At 44.2% G+C, this 17836-nt stretch overlaps 3 protein-coding genes across 3 annotated transcripts in view; 2 read left to right on the forward strand and 1 right to left on the reverse strand.

Moving 5' to 3' along the window:
- The window catches only part of evla (Enah/Vasp-like a), a 33654-nt gene extending 28007 nt beyond the window's left edge, over positions 1-5647 (forward strand). The window contains exons 6-14 of the mRNA XM_080011957.1: positions 28-957; positions 1475-1731; positions 1863-1981; positions 2198-2225; positions 2397-2436; positions 2559-2619; positions 2748-2805; positions 2909-2966; positions 3287-5647. Of these exons, the coding sequence (XP_079868083.1) occupies positions 28-957; positions 1475-1731; positions 1863-1981; positions 2198-2225; positions 2397-2436; positions 2559-2619; positions 2748-2805; positions 2909-2966; positions 3287-3324 (1589 nt within the window). The 3' untranslated portion in view covers positions 3325-5647. The remainder of the gene's footprint in view (positions 1-27; positions 958-1474; positions 1732-1862; positions 1982-2197; positions 2226-2396; positions 2437-2558; positions 2620-2747; positions 2806-2908; positions 2967-3286) is intronic.
- A 118-nt stretch (positions 5648-5765) lies between these two features.
- Positions 5766-11932, reverse strand: degs2 (delta(4)-desaturase, sphingolipid 2; the record flags this gene model as incomplete). Its single annotated transcript, XM_080013005.1, has 3 exons — positions 5766-6215; positions 7017-7759; positions 11851-11932. The coding sequence occupies 3 exons, from the start codon at positions 11930-11932 to the stop codon at positions 6072-6074; spliced, it is 969 nt and encodes a 322-aa protein (XP_079869131.1). The 3' UTR covers positions 5766-6071.
- An 868-nt stretch (positions 11933-12800) lies between these two features.
- yy1a (YY1 transcription factor a) lies at positions 12801-17774 on the forward strand. Its single transcript, XM_080012901.1, has 5 exons — positions 12801-13672; positions 15082-15232; positions 15711-15771; positions 16548-16706; positions 16844-17774. Exons 1-5 carry the CDS (start codon positions 13153-13155, stop codon positions 17024-17026), a joined length of 1074 nt encoding a protein of 357 aa, XP_079869027.1. The 5' UTR covers positions 12801-13152; the 3' UTR covers positions 17027-17774.
- Positions 17775-17836: the final 62 nt, after the last annotated feature.

Below are 17836 nucleotides of genomic sequence, written 5' to 3' on the forward strand. Positions count from 1 at the left end.
TCGTCTCTGTCCCTCTGCCCGTCACAGTCGTTTCCACTCTCCAATATAAAGTCTGCACCCCTCCCACCCACCCCGACACCCCGCCTGAGTACAGACAGTACAGAGCTAGCACGTTGCCGCCCTCTTATGTCCGCGTGGCCTCTTCTCCTCCCACCTCGGCCTCTTGCTCCCCTTCTCAAGAGAAAGAGGCCGGGGCTGCTAGGGACAAGGTCCAGGCCTCCTCCCAGCTCTCCACCCAGCTCTCCACCTCCCTGGCCTCAGCCTTTTCCCCGGTCCAAACAGGGGTGACCACCCAGGGCCGACAGGTCCGTCAGATCCCCCTGTCCCCTCCCGCCACAGCCCGCCACTTCCACCACCAACAGCAGCAGCAGCAGCAAGACATCATGCTCCCCCCTAAGCACGGCACCTGGTCTGCTTCCCACATGTCCCACATGTCCCACATGTACGCCCAGATGCCCACCTCCTCCGCCCCGGTCATGATGGCCATGCCCATCAAACAGGGCTTGCCCCCTCAGCCCGTCCTCCCAGTAGCTCTCCCGCTGCCGCCCCTGAGCGCTCGGGCAAAACCTCCCCCCCTAGACCCGGCCCTCGCGACAGCCCCTCACCCGTACCCCCAGCACCAGCCCCACCCGCAAGCCAACGGCCAGACAGACGAGTACTATTCCCCCCATTCTCAGCACCTGCCACTCACCCCGCAGTACTGCGAGGCCGTGTCCATGCCTCCCCTGACGGGGCAAGCGGTCCAGGCCCCCCCCCCCGGCCAGCCTCAGTACCCATCCACCTTCCACCCTCAGCAGCAGCAACAGCCGCCACAGCAGCAGGTGTACCAGCAACAGGCCCAGCCCCCCTCCTCCTCCTCCTCCTCGCCCCCCTCTTACACTGCCTTGTCTGACGGGGGCTCGCCCAAGAAGACCCCTTCCCCCGTCCCTCAGCAGCAGGCCCCCATGGCCAGCAGCAGTAAGTATGAGGAGGAGAGAAGAGGAAGGCGTCTCTACAGATGTATTTCTTTCATAGTTTGTGTGTATGTGAGCGTATGAATGTACTTTAAGAACTCTTACTCGTGATTCCACACTAGAACATCAGTAACAGCCTCTACCTCACATGCATACTGTAAATGCAGCCCTATACACTAATAGCAAATCTTGCAGCCTAACATCACAAAATAAACCACTAACAAAATGATAACAACTGAAACCTAATAATCAGTGAACTAACACCAACATATTTCCATAACGTACACCAATGTGCATTTAACCTCGGCTAGTAGTTAATCAGGAGCTGCTCAGTGGCCAGTAGAGTATTCTGCTACTAGGCAGTACTTCAGTGTGAATGCAGTGTAGACACTACCATATTAATATGAAACACAGAATTTAAAGTACATTTAAGTACGTCAACCTACCTTGGGCAAAAAAGGTCAGAAGGCCACGTGTTTAGCCATTAACCTCTCTACTCTCTTATTCATGCCAACGCCCAGGCCCTCCTGTCTCTGCAGGTCACCCTTCCTCATTGCTCTCTGTGGTGCCCCCTCCGGTGTCAGTCCCAGCGCCCATGGCTGGGCCTCCAGCCCCACCGCCTCCACCCGGACCCCCGCCCCCAATAGCAGTGCCCCCTCCCATGCCCCCTCCGCTGCCCGCCGGCGGCGGTCCTCCGGGGGGGCCGCCGGGGCTCCAGCAGCAGCCCTCGGGATTGGCCGCCGCGTTGGCTGGAGCCAAACTACGGAAAGTACAGAGGGTGAGTATCGCGGGTCGAGCCCCGGGAGTTGTGTTCCATTTCAGTCTCCCTTCAGCTCCAAGTGCAAAGGCCAAGGGGGGGCTACAAACGCTATCACAGTATATGTTCTTATTCCATCCGTACCTCTGCAGGACGAGAGCAGTCCGCCAGGGTCTAGCGGTTCCAGGAGCGACTCCAACCGGTCCAGCGGAGGCAGCGGCGGTGGTGGAGAAGGCCTGATGCAGGAGATGAACGCCCTGCTAGCTCGCAGGTGAGCGAGATAGGACGCTGGCCCAGCGCTGTTTTGGATTTCTCCTTTTAGTCATAATATTTCAAAACATATTTCTAAATGATCACCGCGCCGTTAGGGCAGTACGCCGATTTTTAAGACTATTTTTATATCTATAAAGGTTTCAGAACAGTCTATTTTCAGCATTGATTTCCGCTACTCCCACTGTTTTCTCATGTCTGATTCCTCCTCCCACAGACGGAAAGCCTCAGAGAAACCCGATGAAGTAAGTCTCGTGTTTTGACAATTTAATCGATATTGTCTGTCGTTTCTGGCTTTAGTATTAACTACTATGATGTTGACATCATGAAAGGCCCAATAATTAAAAACATCCCTTTTCCTTGTTATTCCTGAGGATAATAGATGTTTATGCCGTGATCATTGTTTCGTTCTACAGGACGACTCTGGTCGTGGGCCAGGCCAACAGAACTCGACAGGTAAAAAAACAGCTTCTCCCCCTAAAATAAAAACGCCTTTCTTTGGTCCAACTAGATGTTCAAATGTTTGACTTTTTTTTGAAGTGTGTGCGCCACTCTAATATTTGGACTTGCTCCACCAGATGCTGTGAAGAAGCCGTGGGAGCGATCCAACTCTACAGAAAAGTCCTCCCTTGTGTCTAGGTCGGTGCAAACGGTGTTAAATATCTGTCCGAAGTGTTTAGCTGCGGAGCCTCGTCTGAAATCAACCACTGCATTTGCTATTACTTGTTTTTATGCGATGTCATGTGTTTCATGGTTTTGCGTTGCAGAGTGAGGCCCATCGGTAGCACAAGTGACGCAGACACAGAATTTGACAGGATGAAGCAGGTCGGTCGGCCCACGCCGCTGCAGCGAATTAAACTCGGGTGCATCGCCCCTAAAAGGGTTCATTCACCTCCGGGGGACACTAACACATCTGTCTTTATCGCAGGAGATCCTGGACGAGGTCGTACGTGAGTTGCATAAGGTGAAAGATGAAATCATTCACGGTAAGCGATACTGTTGCTATTTTTTTTTTTACGAGAAATAATTTACCGCCGTTACAGAAAATAAAACAATGTGGTGCAATTCATAAAATCATAGAACATGCTCGTCAATCATAGTTCGGTGAGGACATTATTCTATTGTAATGAAAAAAAGAATAAACAGAGTATTTATTTTTTTTTGTGATTGTGAACGGAGTTGTGCTTGGTTTTCCTGAATGACCTTGCATTGTTTTCCGATTCCACCGTTCATCAGTATGCAAAACCCTGCACGCACGATTAGAGCTGCTTTTAAAAATCCCCCCCCCTCCCCGTCTCCTCTGCAGCCATTAGACAAGAGATCGGCAGAATCGGGACTTCCTAATCTCCTGTGAGCGACGGCAGGACGAGGAGAGCAGCTGGAGAGAGCGTGGACATGCAGGATGCACAGACACGAGGACCCGGGAAATGTTCTCTCAATTTTTCTGTGACCGCCTGCTCAAACAGTTTGCCATGATGCAAGTTACAGAAACGTTGTGCCAACATTTAGAGTCTGCTGGACAGCAAAATAAAAAGGAAGAAGGAGGAGAAGGAGAAACGGAGGGGAAGAGAGGGGATTGGTGGGAGCGAAGCGGAAAGTGACGTTGGCAACGAACGGGAAGGAAACGAGGACGGACTGATGAACTGGACGGAGGAAGTGCGTCAGGGATCGAGGCGGAGGTGGATTTCTCAACGGATGGACACTCGTGCTGGGTTTGGTGTTGTGGTCCTCTCTGTGCACCTTTCGACTCAGTCAGCCCAGTGTTGCAGCTCTGTTCTCTGTTCAATCCGAGTCGTTTAAAAAAAAAAAAAAAAAAAAAAAAAAAAATCATTTTCTAAGTTTTTACTGTTTTATTTAAAAAAAACTGTGATGACGTTGCTATTAATGACAATGATTATTTTATTGATCGTAGGAGAAAAAAAACAAAACCTTGCACACACTTTGTCAGCCTTTTATATTTTTGTTTATTTTATTCAGTTAATCCCCAAATTATTTAATGATGGAAGCACAATATTGGCAAACGCGGTGCTGCAGATTCACCTGCCCCAAGCCGGGTTGTTTTTCAGACGGCCTCATAACGGCCTCGCTCATATAAGCATTGTGTATCTAACTCTTATTTTTTATTTTTTTTGTGGTTTTTTTTTTCCTTCAAGAAATGTTGAACATCAGAGAGCTGATTTTATTGTCTGAACCGGAAGAAATTCCCAAGACGACCCCCCCCCCCTCCCAAGGATTAGGCTAGAAGATCTAACATATGGTTTGTTGTACAACTCCAGCACGATGAAGGAACATCTTTACATCGTCTCCGTTCGGTTCGGGTGCGTCAGACCCCTCGGCGGACTTCTTTGGGGTGGGGGGGGGGGGGATCGTTCACAAAACAGGCCCATAACTGTAAATGTGCCACCTCTTTTTGCCTAGATATGAAGAAAAACATGTAGTTGTAACTATTAGTCACCCTATGCGTTGTGAACCTATCAAGTATGCATGAAACCCTTTCACTGAAAATTTTTTTTTTTTTTTTTTTTTTTGGTTTGATTTTAAAAAAATAAGATGAGAAAAAAAAAAGTCACTGGTGGCACGCTTACCATAGTGGTTTGTTTACATGAGGATTCCCCTTTCTATATATGAATAAAGTTAAACTTGCAAATGGTAGCTGTTTGAAAATATAATGGTTTTGTTCTGGCAACGGGTGAATGTTATACGGCTTCAAATGAGTAAGAAAGGCGACGGAAGAGGTTTCGATAAACAAGATTTGGTTTAATATTGGTGGTGGCATTCTTTCCGTTTCCATCCGTTCGCAAAGACGCGCAGACCCAAAACATGGAAGTAAATTCATTCAAACAAGAACAATATACCTGTAAACAATCAACAGGGCGTCTGGCTGTGTTTCTTCTCATGGACTGTCTGGAAGCAACATCGCGCTTCTTTATGCTTGGAGTGTGGGAGGAGGAATTTCTTCCTCCGTGTTGCTTTTCAAGTCATAGTTTAAACAGAAGCGCTTATCTGTGCGACAAGGTACAAGGCGTCCGGAAGAGACACGACTAATCGACACCTCGTGTACTCGAATTTCCTGGGAACGATCCCTATTTAAAAAAAAATAAAATAAAAAAAAAAAAAGTCTCTTCACACACGCGGCTTGAATTTTAAACCACCACAACGCTCCTCCAACTCATTTGTAACGTAACGTCTGGTGTACAAGTCACGTAGATTTCGGAGCTGGAAGCTGCGGAACGCGGCGTCGCCGACGGGGAAAGGCTCCGGCGTACACAGAGGTACGTTTTGCCGCTTTTTTCCATCTGCACACTGTGCTGCAGAACGGATGTATTGTAGTAAAATACAATACACCAAGGTCTGGGACTACGTGATGTCAGTCTGGATGATGTCAGGGTTTGTTCTGTGAAATCTCTTATTCTAACATCTGGAACTTCTGTCCGTTGGATTGCTCAAGTAGTGCTGCTTAGGCCCCCGAGCAGCATGCAGCCCAGAGAGGCCTCGTGAGTAGCCTAACTATTTCATAATTATTATTCCTTGCAAATTGATAAATAATATTAAAAAAAAAACACTTCAATGTAGACGACATATTGCATCTGCAGGAAAACCGGGGAACAATACATTAAATAGGTTGTAAATGTTGAATAACCAAAAGCTCATTTTCTCTTTCTTCCCTTCCCTAAGTGTCCTGTCCAAAAATAAAAGCTGACCTTTCACATCTTATAATAAATCAGAGCCATATTCTATCCGGTCGTGTCGAGAGAAGGAGCACGAGCGGGGGCCTGTGGCGTACTCAAAACACTACATTCAATCAAATGTATATTCATCCACCGCACAACAGCACGCAACTACAATCCATCCGTTTTGACTCCGTACGGACTCGAAAACGAGATCAATCGGCGCCTCAAAGTTGACGAAAGACGGCGGCGAGGGGGTTCTCGAGAAAGAAAGGATTCTGTTAAATAGTGCCCAGGTGGGCGTTTTTTTTTTGTTTTTTTTAGTTTTTTTTTTGGTCGTGTTGTTTGTTTGTCCTTAGCCGTCGGCACCGATGACACAAACGCACGTTCATGTTCGAATGGGATCCCCGATCTGTCGCTGATCTATTCCTGCTTGACCAGTTTGTATTCCCGTTTGATTCTGGCATAGGGGCCGATGCTGTCGTCAAACACAAAGTCCCATAGCACCCGGGTCCAGGAGGTGTGCTGAGGCAGGTTGTCGTAATACTCTGCTGCCATTTCCTTCACCTGTTGACGAAAGAAAGTCACGCCTTAGTCTGAGGAAGTGGAGGAAATAAATACTACAAAAAGCAAATCGGTGATTCACTTTTGTTCCTCACCCGACCTGCCAAAAGCATCCCATTGTCTAAGGGAGACAGGGATCAATCGGAGATTAACTGTGATTTTTTTTTTTTTCCAAACAGGGAAAGCAAGTACAAAGGTTGAGAGTGCCAAGATTTCCAGTATTTTGATTGGTTGACATGAAAGTACATAGAGGCGGCGGCTCGTGCGCACTATGTTCCTACAGGCACGGTGTTAAAACGAAGACAATGCTTCCTAATGGCGTTGGAAATGTGTTTTCACACACGCACCCTGACACTAGTACACTTTTGTGAAGTACCTGTTTTATTTTATGTTTTGGACTATTTCTTAAAAACAGTCGTATTTGATAGGGGACAGTGCTACTAAAGATGCTGCCGTTCCGTAGGTTGTTTCGTTTTCAAAATGGATTCGATTTAAAGTTGTTTAAAAATCACACCTACAACACATTTTTATATATATATATATATATATATATATATATATATATATATATATATATATATATATATATGGTTTTAGAACTTTGGTGTAACTCTGGAGTTGCACAAAAGTCTGGAATTAATCATTCACAAAGCCTGTCCTCATCGGATCGATATATGCTCTCTATAGAACAATGCAAAATTCATAAAAGGGAGCTTTTTGTTTACACACGGTTTTGTTTTCTTTCGCTCCGCTCAAGTTTAGGAAAGTATATTTTAGTTCAAATGAGTGATTATCAGCACTTACCCGAGGCAGTTTGCTGCCAGGTATGCTCGGGAAGTCGTGATGCTCCATGTGATACCCCACATTGAACGTGATCCAGTTTAGAGATCCGTAGTAAGAATATGTTTCGTGTCCCTTCAGAAACATGTAATGCTCGGCTATGAAATGTCCGGAGATGGGATGCAGCCCCATGCACAGGATACTTCCCGCAATGAGGTAAACAATAGGCTTGAGTCCCCACAGGTAGTATATAAGGAAATCCACTGTGAACTGCACCACGGCATTCAGGACCTCCAGCTGGGACACCGGTTTGGGGTTGACCACCAACGGGCGCAGGGCGTAGAAAAGCGGCTGGAGGAAGAGCCAAAGCACCTTCCTGGCCGGGGTGCAGAAGAACCACCCCTCAATGTCCGTGGGAATGTCCACGTCCAGCTTGTCCCCTCCCAGGTAGCGGTGGTGGTCGATGTGATACTTCTTGAAGGAGGCGGAGTACGGCAGCCCGATGGGGAGGTTGGCCCACATGGCGAACCAGCGGTTCCACTTCGCCAGTTTGTTGCCGAAGGCGACGTTGTGGGAGATGTCGTGGATGGCGAGGGTCAACGAGTGGTTGATGCAGCCTCCGAAGGCGTAGGCCCAGAAGACGATCCACTTCCAGGACAGATCGTGGACGAGGTAGCAGGCCAGGAGCTGGGTGAGAACCATGCCCGACACCACCCACTTCAGCTGGGGATCCGGACCCATGAGGGTCTTTATTTCTGGGTACTTGGCTGAGAAGAGAGGCAGGATGACAAGGACATGGTGGGAGATAAAGGAGGTTGTGGAGAGGAGAAGGATGGACGGAGAGGGGAGAAATAACAATTTCAGTGAAATTTAGTATGGTTATGATTTTACATTCAAATATGATAAAGTAAGCAAAGGTGGTTCAGTTAAAGCGCAGGTTCCCTGTTTTCCAACACAGGACTTATTAAAATGTTGGAGGGCAAAACTAGCAAAAATATGGCAAGAATAACGAAAAATATATATACGCATAATCAAAAATATTAAAAGTTCAGGGACCTCTCATGCAAAACTTACTTTTTCAGATACATTTTGCACATACATTTGGGTCTCTGAGGGGCCTACTAACATGCAAACTGTGAAATAAGACAACCCAGTCAGTTTTTTGTGAGCTGTCTGTTTCCAAAAACATGTGGTGAAACAACCCCTTTGGATCTGCAGCCCTTTCCTACTTGGGGCCTCAGTAGAATTAGAACCAGCCTCCATCTGAGTAACACCACCCACGGCTGGAGATTATAACAAGCGCCGCCGGGAACTGCTCTGTTCGTTTCGCAGACCAGCACAAATCTTTTAAAAGAAAGAGGAATTAAGAACAATTGTCTGCGAAGAACCTGCAGACGGCGGAAATGTAGGTATTTAACAAATTATTATGCTGTGTGTTTCTTTCTAAAAACAAAACCCCAAAAAGTATTTGGTAGATAAGACTAGACTGCGTCGCGCGATCCACTGTGCTTTTCTCCAAACAAAACCAATAAAAGTAGTTTGTTTTTATTGTGGATGTATTTATTTCATTTTCTGAGCTGAAACAATAAATCCTTGCATGCCGTGTCTGCAACGAAAGTTGGAACAAACTTTTAAACGAGGCCTGGTCGATCTAATATGAGTGGAGATTCAGCAACTGGATCGCTTATTTCTCGCCTCAAAATGTGTTCAGAAACAGATTGGATTGATAATGTGAAATCAGTGAGAGTTTATGGACTAAATACGACGGAACGAGGAAGTAAAGCTCAAACTTGGAAGTGGAAAGGAAGTGGCTCACAGAACCACGGGCCTCCGGAGGGAAGCGCCACCCACTAAACAGACCGTCCTGGAGCAGGGTGGTTTAGAGGCACGTTAGAATGCATTATCTAAGTGGTATTTTCTGGAAAAACAAAACAAAACAAAACAAAAAATGTTTTGGGGACCATAGAGAGCGATATTAACTTGGTTAAAAGGAGCATAATAGGCCCCCTTTAAATCTCCTTTTCAAAGGTGGGAAACTCATGATTGTCAGACAGTCTTATACTGTGGGTCATAACAAGAAGAAAATGGTCGCAAACAATGCATTTTATCCAGTTTTTCCCCCACTTGTGCTCTGCCATTAATCAGCATTTCAAATCATTTTGCCTGTGTCCGTTAACTAATATCCAATTAAAATGAACTTGGATTGGCGTCCCCAGTCATAGAGGAATACCTCCAGTACCAAACCAAGCTCGTTGCAATATGTCAGCAGCTTCTTCATGCCTTCCCCATGGGCAGGACCACCTTGACGGTCTATTTTTAATTGGCAAAGGTGTTGTTTTGTTCTGGGACGTGACTCACAGTGGGATCTGTGACCTAAATAATTCACAGGGGAGCCTTTCACCCGCATCAGTCGGCACAAATACAGCTGCACTGAGCCGTGGAGATTAGAACTTCATCCACTCGGAAGATGTGAGGTTGTAGACCGGCGTAGGTGCTCAGTGGTTACGGAAACGCCTGCGTTGCCAAAGGCAAGAGGAAGGATGAAACAGTGAAGGGCTGAACATGGATCCACCTGGAAATGCCCCAATGCAAACTTATGCAAACCCTGCTTCTCAACTCTGTTCGTATCTAGGCAGATGTTGTTTGACTTGTGTATCAACGGGAGTCTGAGCTCGTGACAAAAGGTTTGAACCGGCCAGATGAGGATTTCCGGCATGCGTGGCAGGAGAAACCCTTTGCATCCGGTTAATGATTACCCGGGACCGAGTGTGCACGGAATTTCACAGTATTCTATGAGCATCGTTCATCCGAAATGTGAGATTGATCGGGGGGGAAATAAGTCAGTTAAAACAATGGCTGTGTAAGATTTTCCTCACAAAACCGATCCCAATTTAGCAACAACTTTAGCGTTACATGATACGTTGCTTTGTTCCGGGGGTGGGGGGGTTGTAAATCCACTTCTACGGCGGTGTGGACCTGCCCACCGAGCATAAAGTTCAATAAGTAACCAGGCATCATAAAAAGAAAGCCGCCTCTGCAAGGCCTTCATGTTTGTACACCCGGGGGGGGGGGGGGGCAATCATTCCAATTTCACAATGACAGGGAAAAGTAATTTGTCACAACTATTACATCATCGCATAAATAAATAAATGAATAAATAAATACACTAAAAATAAACAAATAAGTCAATTTTAATAATGGATGCAGTGACTCAAAGCTAGGATCAAATCGTGTGCTGTGCAATTAAAGTTTTTTTTATTGAGGTCAATGATTGACCAGCATTGAAAAGGGCCACAGCTAATCATAGTTCATCCGCCTGAAGAAAAATCTTTAGTCTGCATATACCACACTCTATCATCTATACATGTACGACGCCAATAAAACATTTGTAGAATTTGAAATCAATTTAAATTTAAAACAAAAAAAAAAAAAAAAAAAAAAAAAAAAGTTGAGCAGGCCTTTTATACATGACAAATCAGAAATGGTGAGAAACTCCATCAGAAAAACCCTTCAGTGTGTGTTCCCCGCTCCGCTCCTGAATTTCCCTCCAGTGGTTTCTCTCTCTCTCTCTCTCTCTCTCTCTCTGGGTGATAATAATAACAAAGGGTCTTTAATAATTCAGGGGTCACCGTAATCACCTCCTACATGTTTCATCCACGCCTGGGCGGCGGCCCGGTGTGATACCGGTCAAGCACCGGTGCCCCCCCCCCCCCCCCCCCCCCCTTTCTGGAAACTCCTGAGATTTTATTTTATTTTATTTTTTATTATTATTATTTCATTTTATCAAATCTTGCGAGGGGAGAATAACAAATATTTACAACAAATATTTGCTTCACGCAAACTGGGGGTGGAGTGGAGTGGGGTGGGGGGGGGTAGAGATCGCTCCCTCGGGCTCCTTCCCTTCGGCGCAGTCTCTCCGGCCCCGCCTCCCTCCTCCGCCTCCCTCCTCCACCTCCCTCCTCCACCTCCTCGTAACTGTCAAGCCCCGCATTGTATTTGGTTTTGCGCCGCGCGGGGCATGTGTCGTGTTACCTGGTGATCCCGGAGGCCTCGTGTCAGCCGCACCTGCCGCCAACGCACGGTTCCACCAGACACATCCCCAGACGCGAGCGTTTGGTAATTGAATAATATTCCAAACATTTCGTCAGCAATTCATTCAGTGCTTAAGGGATCCTGTGGCTAAGTCACACTGAAGTCAAAAGAAGAAAGTTCAACTGTTAAAGCGTGAAAGTGAGACCCGATGTTGCATTTCAGATGTCTACCACAATCTTGAAATGAGCACTTATTCATTTGACTATCTATTAGTTATTTCATCTTATCCAGTTATGGGCACACCCCAACTCTTGTATGATTGATAGTTTTTTATTTATATATATATATATATATATATATATATATATATATATATATATATATATATATATATATATTTATATATTTATTTATTTATTTATTTTTATATATGAGTACACGACATTCTTCCCATTCACCAATCAAAAGCATAACGACAATAAAGGATTTTAAAGAAAAACAAATAAAAGGAGTTCAGAAAACTGAAATTGCATCTTGCGTTTGTCAGCGGGAACATTTATACCAACACGGCCACAACATATGTAAACGTGGTTTATCAGTCAAGCCCCAGGCACGCAGCACTCTACCCATCTCACGTCTACTGTTTACTGATGGCCTGTCTAGCAACAGCTCGTAACAGGTTCAACCGGCTATCACGTTATAACTCTGGCCCGAGTGACAAAAAAAAAATCTTTGTTGGATCTGCTTTCAAAAAAAAAAAAAAAAAAAAAAAAAGTTTTTAATTCAAATGACTTCTGACTACTTTCCATTTGCTGAGTGGTCTTACCCAATATTTCTCTCCGCCTGGAAGTGTGAGGCTGGTCATTGTAGACCCATTCAAAGTCCCCTCTTCCACCTGTCTTGCCCATTTCTGTCCTCGTGGTGTGGCAAAGGGCGACGGGCTGCGCGGACTATATCCACCTGCATAGTTTCGGGTCACACCCACTGACATGCAGCTGAAGGTGGAGGTGTGACGAGGAGCTCCTCCCACCGAGAGAGGACGTCTCACCGTGCATCTGCATTATGATTATGCATAATAATATAATATAATATAATAAATAAATGATAATGAATTATCAAATACATCATTTGATTTGATTTAAATTAATATCTTATGTGATATTCACATTCCAGATATTAGCTGGTATTAATTGATATATCGATATATTAACATTAGCCCAGTTGGTTCTTCCAGCCACGCCGCTTTTTGAACAATATCTTCATTTGTCTCACAGCTTTTTTTTTTTTTTTGTAGAATTAAAAATATTTCGTATGGTGCCAGTAACAAAACGGTTTGTTTTAAATATTTATATTTGTAGTATTTTATTATACTATTTTATAGTATAATGTTACACATTTTATAACGTGGAAATGTATTGAATAAATATGGTTCACATGAGTCACAATAAAAATGACACATTTGCCACATAAAGCAAAATGATTGTAAACGTTATCCACGGCTTAGTGAACGTATCCAAATCTCGCGTTGACGCCGAGGTGGAGCGGCGTGGCAACGAGAGTAGAGAACCGTGTAGATTCGTGGCGGAGTATTTATTATTATAATTATTATAATAAATAAAACAATAAAACGGACCATAGAAGACAGACGATTATTATTATTATTATTATTATTATTATTATTATTATTAACAGAATACAGAATACAGAGCAATAGGGGTACAATATTAAACAAAGATATTATGCATTTTACAAAGGTTAATTCGTTTTGTAGCCTGTTGGTCGAATTTTTATATATATATATTTATACAGTATATATAGCATAAACATAGTTATATATTTACATTTATGTGGAAATATTTTTCCATAAGAAATATAGAATTGATTACAAAAAAAAAGTTACAAATACATTTTTACTTATTTATTTATTATTATTAAAAAAAAAAAAAAAAAAAAGAAAATCTAAACTAGGTCCTGGTATCGGGTCCAAGTCTCGCGAGAACGCCGAACCGGAGCGTAGTGGCGACGAGAGCAGCGCGGCGTAGAGTTGTAGAAGGAGGAAGGCTGAGTCGGCGAGACGGGAACGCGGGGCGAAGCACTTTGAATTTGGGTCAAAATAGGGGGTTTCAACATGGCGTCGGGTGACACCCTCTACATAGAAACGGACGGCTCGGAGATGCCGGCCGAAATAGTGGAGCTGCACGAGATCGAAGTGGAAACCATTGAGACGACGGTGGTGGAAGACGACGAGCAGCAGCCCTTGATCGCGCTGCAGCCGCTGGACCCGCTGCACCACCACCACCACCACCACCACCACCACCAGCACCAGGAGGTGATCCTGGTGCAGACCCGGGAGGAGGTGGTGGGAGAGGAGGATGACTCCGAGCTGCACACGGACGACGGCTTCGAGGACCAGATCCTCATACCCGTCCCGGTGCCCGCGGTGGAGGAGGACTACATGGAGCAGACTCTGGTGGCGGTGGCCGGGAGAAGCTCCTCGGCGGCCGGGCGCTCCAAGAAGGGTGGCGGCGGGAAGAGGGCGGGCAAGAAGAGCTACCTCACCGGGGCGGACACGGGCAGAAAGTGGGAACAGAAACAGGTCCAGATCAAGACTCTGGAGGGGGAGTTCTCCGTCACGATGTGGGCATCGGGTAAGTCGCGCGGCGATCCGGGTTGAGTTCCTACGTGCACGTTTGCATTGTTCTCGGCGCCCGGACCCTGGGGCTCAGGCCCCGGGCGGGCGCCGTCCTTCCGCCGGCGTTGGAACTTTTTTCAAACTCCGAAGCGCCGGTAGTCAAATTGGAATGTTTTTGTTTTTATGGGAAGCCATGTTTTATCTGTCGATGGGCGCCGCCATATTTCCCCGGTCTGGAAAAGTATGGCGGCCCGAAAAAATGGCGTTTATTTGGGCCGGGGAAGATGGCGGCGAGTGGGGGAGCGCTGCTGGCTGCGGCAGCAGGCCGCTGTGGCGCAGTTCAGCGGCGGGGGAGGGTCACGCTGGGAGCTACGCTAGCTCAGATAAGCTAAAGTAGCTAAGCTAACCGGAAGTTACTCAGATTCAACACGTTTCATTCGTCACAAATACAAAGAATAAATGAAAAACAAGTAGTAATAATGATGATGATGATGATAATAATAATAAGCTCATAGATGTGTTCGCAAATATGTGCATTCGAATCCATACAAGCAACAACATATATTGACGTAACTTATAGCACACAACTATATTTATGCGTGGCCTCATATTTCAGGGTGTCTGCAGTAGTAATTAGTCTTCAATTTGAATTTGTGGGGGTCTTGATTTCAACCAACTTTATGAAATTATTATTTATTATTAATTATTAAATTATTATATATCCATATATTTATTCAAGTTCGGCACCAGAATCAGTTCGTGCGGGTAAATAAATGAGATCTAGTCCCGTCGTTCACCTTCCATTTTATTATGTTTTTTATTTTTGTGTGACAACAAACATCTTTTCAAGTTAGTTTTACAAACATAACGCCTTCAAAGATGTTCGTCTTTTTATGTGGTCTTAGTTTCAACACAACCATTTATCATTAAATTTTTCCATTAAAAAAAAGTGTGTGTATATGTATGTGTGTGTATATATATATATATATATATATATATATATATATATATATATATATATATATATAAATTTTTATATATATATATATATATATATATATATATATATATATATAAAAATTTTTATATATAAGAGACGTGATTGACTCATTTTTATTTGTCTGGGTGAATTAAACTGAACTCTCTGGTTCCTGTCATATTTACTCATGCAACACATTTTTTATGGTTAACTCGTGTAACTTGAGTCACAAACTGGATCGGTGAGATGAAATAACTGTGTTGCCATCACTGTGTATTCATTCGGTGTTGAATTCGCTCAGTCTATATCTACAAAGTGTGTTATTCAGTTTATTGTTAATGTTCTTACCTTTCGAGATTTAATGAAATTGGCTGAGTCATGAATTTTATTATTATTATTATTATTACTATCATCATAATTGTTGTGATCTCCGCCCTCTGGCCCAGACGACAAGAAGGACATCGACCACGAGGAGCAGATCATCGGGGAGAACTCGCCCCCGGATTACTCAGAGTACATGACGGGGAAGAAGCTGCCTCCGGGGGGGATCCCGGGCATCGACCTGTCGGATCCCAAGCAGCTGGCCGAGTTTGCACGGTGGGTTGCGGCGTGTTCTTAAAATAACACTTAATTTGATCCCCGGGGAGGAATTCTCCCATTAAAGAATGTGTAGAACTGTCCTCGTTGACGTCAGGACTCCAACCTGTTCATCCACTCAGCTCACTTGGTGTCTGGATTAACACCGACTCCTGTATCAATTTATGTATATGTATGAGGCTTACAACTTATTATTATGAATTATTACGTGTCACTTTGGATGGACGTGTTTGCTAAACAACGTAATGGAAATATCAAATGAATATATATATATATATATATATATATATATATATATATATATATATATATATATAAGCATTTTATAGTAACAATTAATAGTATAATTATAATTGCGATACTTGCTGAATAACGTGTTAAGTCCGTAGCCGTCCTTTGTATTAATCCAGCACAGTTGTTGATTTATGTGTAAAACATCAGTGTTACATAGAACTTATTTTCCTTGGATTTAACCTAGAATGAAGCCAAGAAAGATTAAAGAAGACGATGCTCCGAGAACGATAGCCTGCCCACACAAGGTGAGTGTGATATCTTAACCTTGCATTGCACAGTGTGACAGTCGTATACTGTCAATAAAGCTCTTGAATCTATCAGTGTAATGATATGAAGGGCCGAGCAGAGTTTCCCCCCGAGAAAGAATTGGTGCTGGTCAACGTGTCCTGGAAGGTTTCAATGTCCCAGACAAATATTATCTTTGTTTATTGAGCTAAAAAACATTTGATAAGCAGGCTATATAGAGAATGGCATCATCAAGGCATGTAGATGTATAATATTTTTTATTGAATATTCGAAAGTAAGTCCCATCAGTTAACGTCATTCAATTCTAATTCAAATTGTGCTTAGATGGAATTAATTTCAGAGGACGTGATGACCGGAGAGATTTAAATATCTTGGACCTCAAAAGATTTTCCCCGTCAAAAACCCGGAAATGCTGGGACCTAGATGAGTTTTGGTCAATTGATGACATGAAAATTTAGATAAAATCAGAAACTGTTATTTTAGTAGGTATTTCTTCTGGTGATGTTTAATGTGTTACACTGCAGACCATTCACAAAAAAAAAACAACTAACAGTCTGGGAGAAAAATTAGAATAAAGTGAAGTAAACATAAAATAGTCAAATACACAATACCATGCACTGGATAAATTATTGTTATTGGTATTATTGTTGAAGGGTTTGTTGGGAAGAATATAAGCTTGTCTTGTCTGTTGGACTTAAAACATTAGACCACCCCGAAATCAACGGGAAGTGATGAGTTGTGTCGGTTCTGAGCCGCTTCCGCTCCGTCTCCTCAGGGCTGCACCAAGATGTTCAGGGACAACTCGGCGATGAGGAAGCACTTGCACACACACGGGCCGCGGGTGCACGTGTGCGCCGAGTGCGGCAAGGCCTTCGTGGAAAGCTCAAAACTGAAGCGACATCAACTTGTACACACGGGAGAGAAGCCTTTTCAGGTGGGGTCGTGTTTTCATGTTTTTTTGTTTGTTTGTGCCCGGGCTGGGGCCGATACTCGTGAATATCCAAAGTGGCCGTCCTGTTGACCGGTGATTTGACAACTGCATTTTTTTTTTTTTTTTTTTTTTGTCTCCAGTGCACGTTTGAGGGCTGTGGCAAGCGGTTCTCTCTGGACTTTAACCTGCGCACACACGTTCGTATCCACACTGGAGACCGTCCCTACGTCTGTCCCTTTGACGGCTGCAACAAGAAGTTTGCTCAGTCGACCAACCTCAAGTCTCACATCCTCACACACGCCAAAGCGAAAAACAACCAGTGAAACGGCCGCTGTCGACCAGCGACACACACACGCGGAAGGATTTGGCGCTTTCTCTCCATTCCCCGACGGACGATGGCTGGCCCTGCTTTGTTGCGACATATGAAGTCCCCTTTGTATTGTTTCTTAAGAGAAAAAAAAAAAGGTTTTAAGAGGGAAACAACCTTTTGAAAACATTTTGATACGTGTGTGTGTGTGTGTGTGTGTGTGTGTGTGCGCGCGCGCGCGTGTGTGAGTCCAAGAAACTCTTGCAAAGTCCTACCTGTCCCCACCTCCTGCCCTGTACCTGGAAGGAAAGGGCATAAAGTTTCTTCTTGTGAAGATATAAATTCATGGATGTGCACCTGAACATTTATTTATACCCTAACAGCCACTTCATATGAAATTCACACAAAACTGTCTTGATTTCCTCTCATTAAAGAAATAGCGTCTCTGTTTTGTACTTTCCTTAAGTGTGCATATTGTACACTTTCTTTAGCATAACCTTGTTATAATGTTTTCCTTTATAAGATGTTCTTGGAAATTGACAAAACGCTGCATCCTTCTGTTTTTTGAGTTTCGGGGGAGGGAGGGGGTGACAAGGGGTGTTCTTTTAAAAGGTTTTCATTTTGTATAATGAATTTCAGTGACATCAGAATTGTAGATAATAGCAATGTGATTTGAACAGCGAGAACTGATTAAAAAAAAAATTCTTCCCCCCCCCTGCACCTGCAGATACCGGTGTCACGTCTGTCCTGCTCTTACGCTCTTCACCGTCCCATTTGAAATGATTCAAAACCTTTATTGCAGCAGCTACATTAAAAAGCATAAACA

Source organism: Zeus faber, assembly GCF_960531495.2.
Source record: "Zeus faber genome assembly, chromosome: 13".
NCBI lineage: Eukaryota > Metazoa > Chordata > Actinopteri > Zeiformes > Zeidae > Zeus > Zeus faber.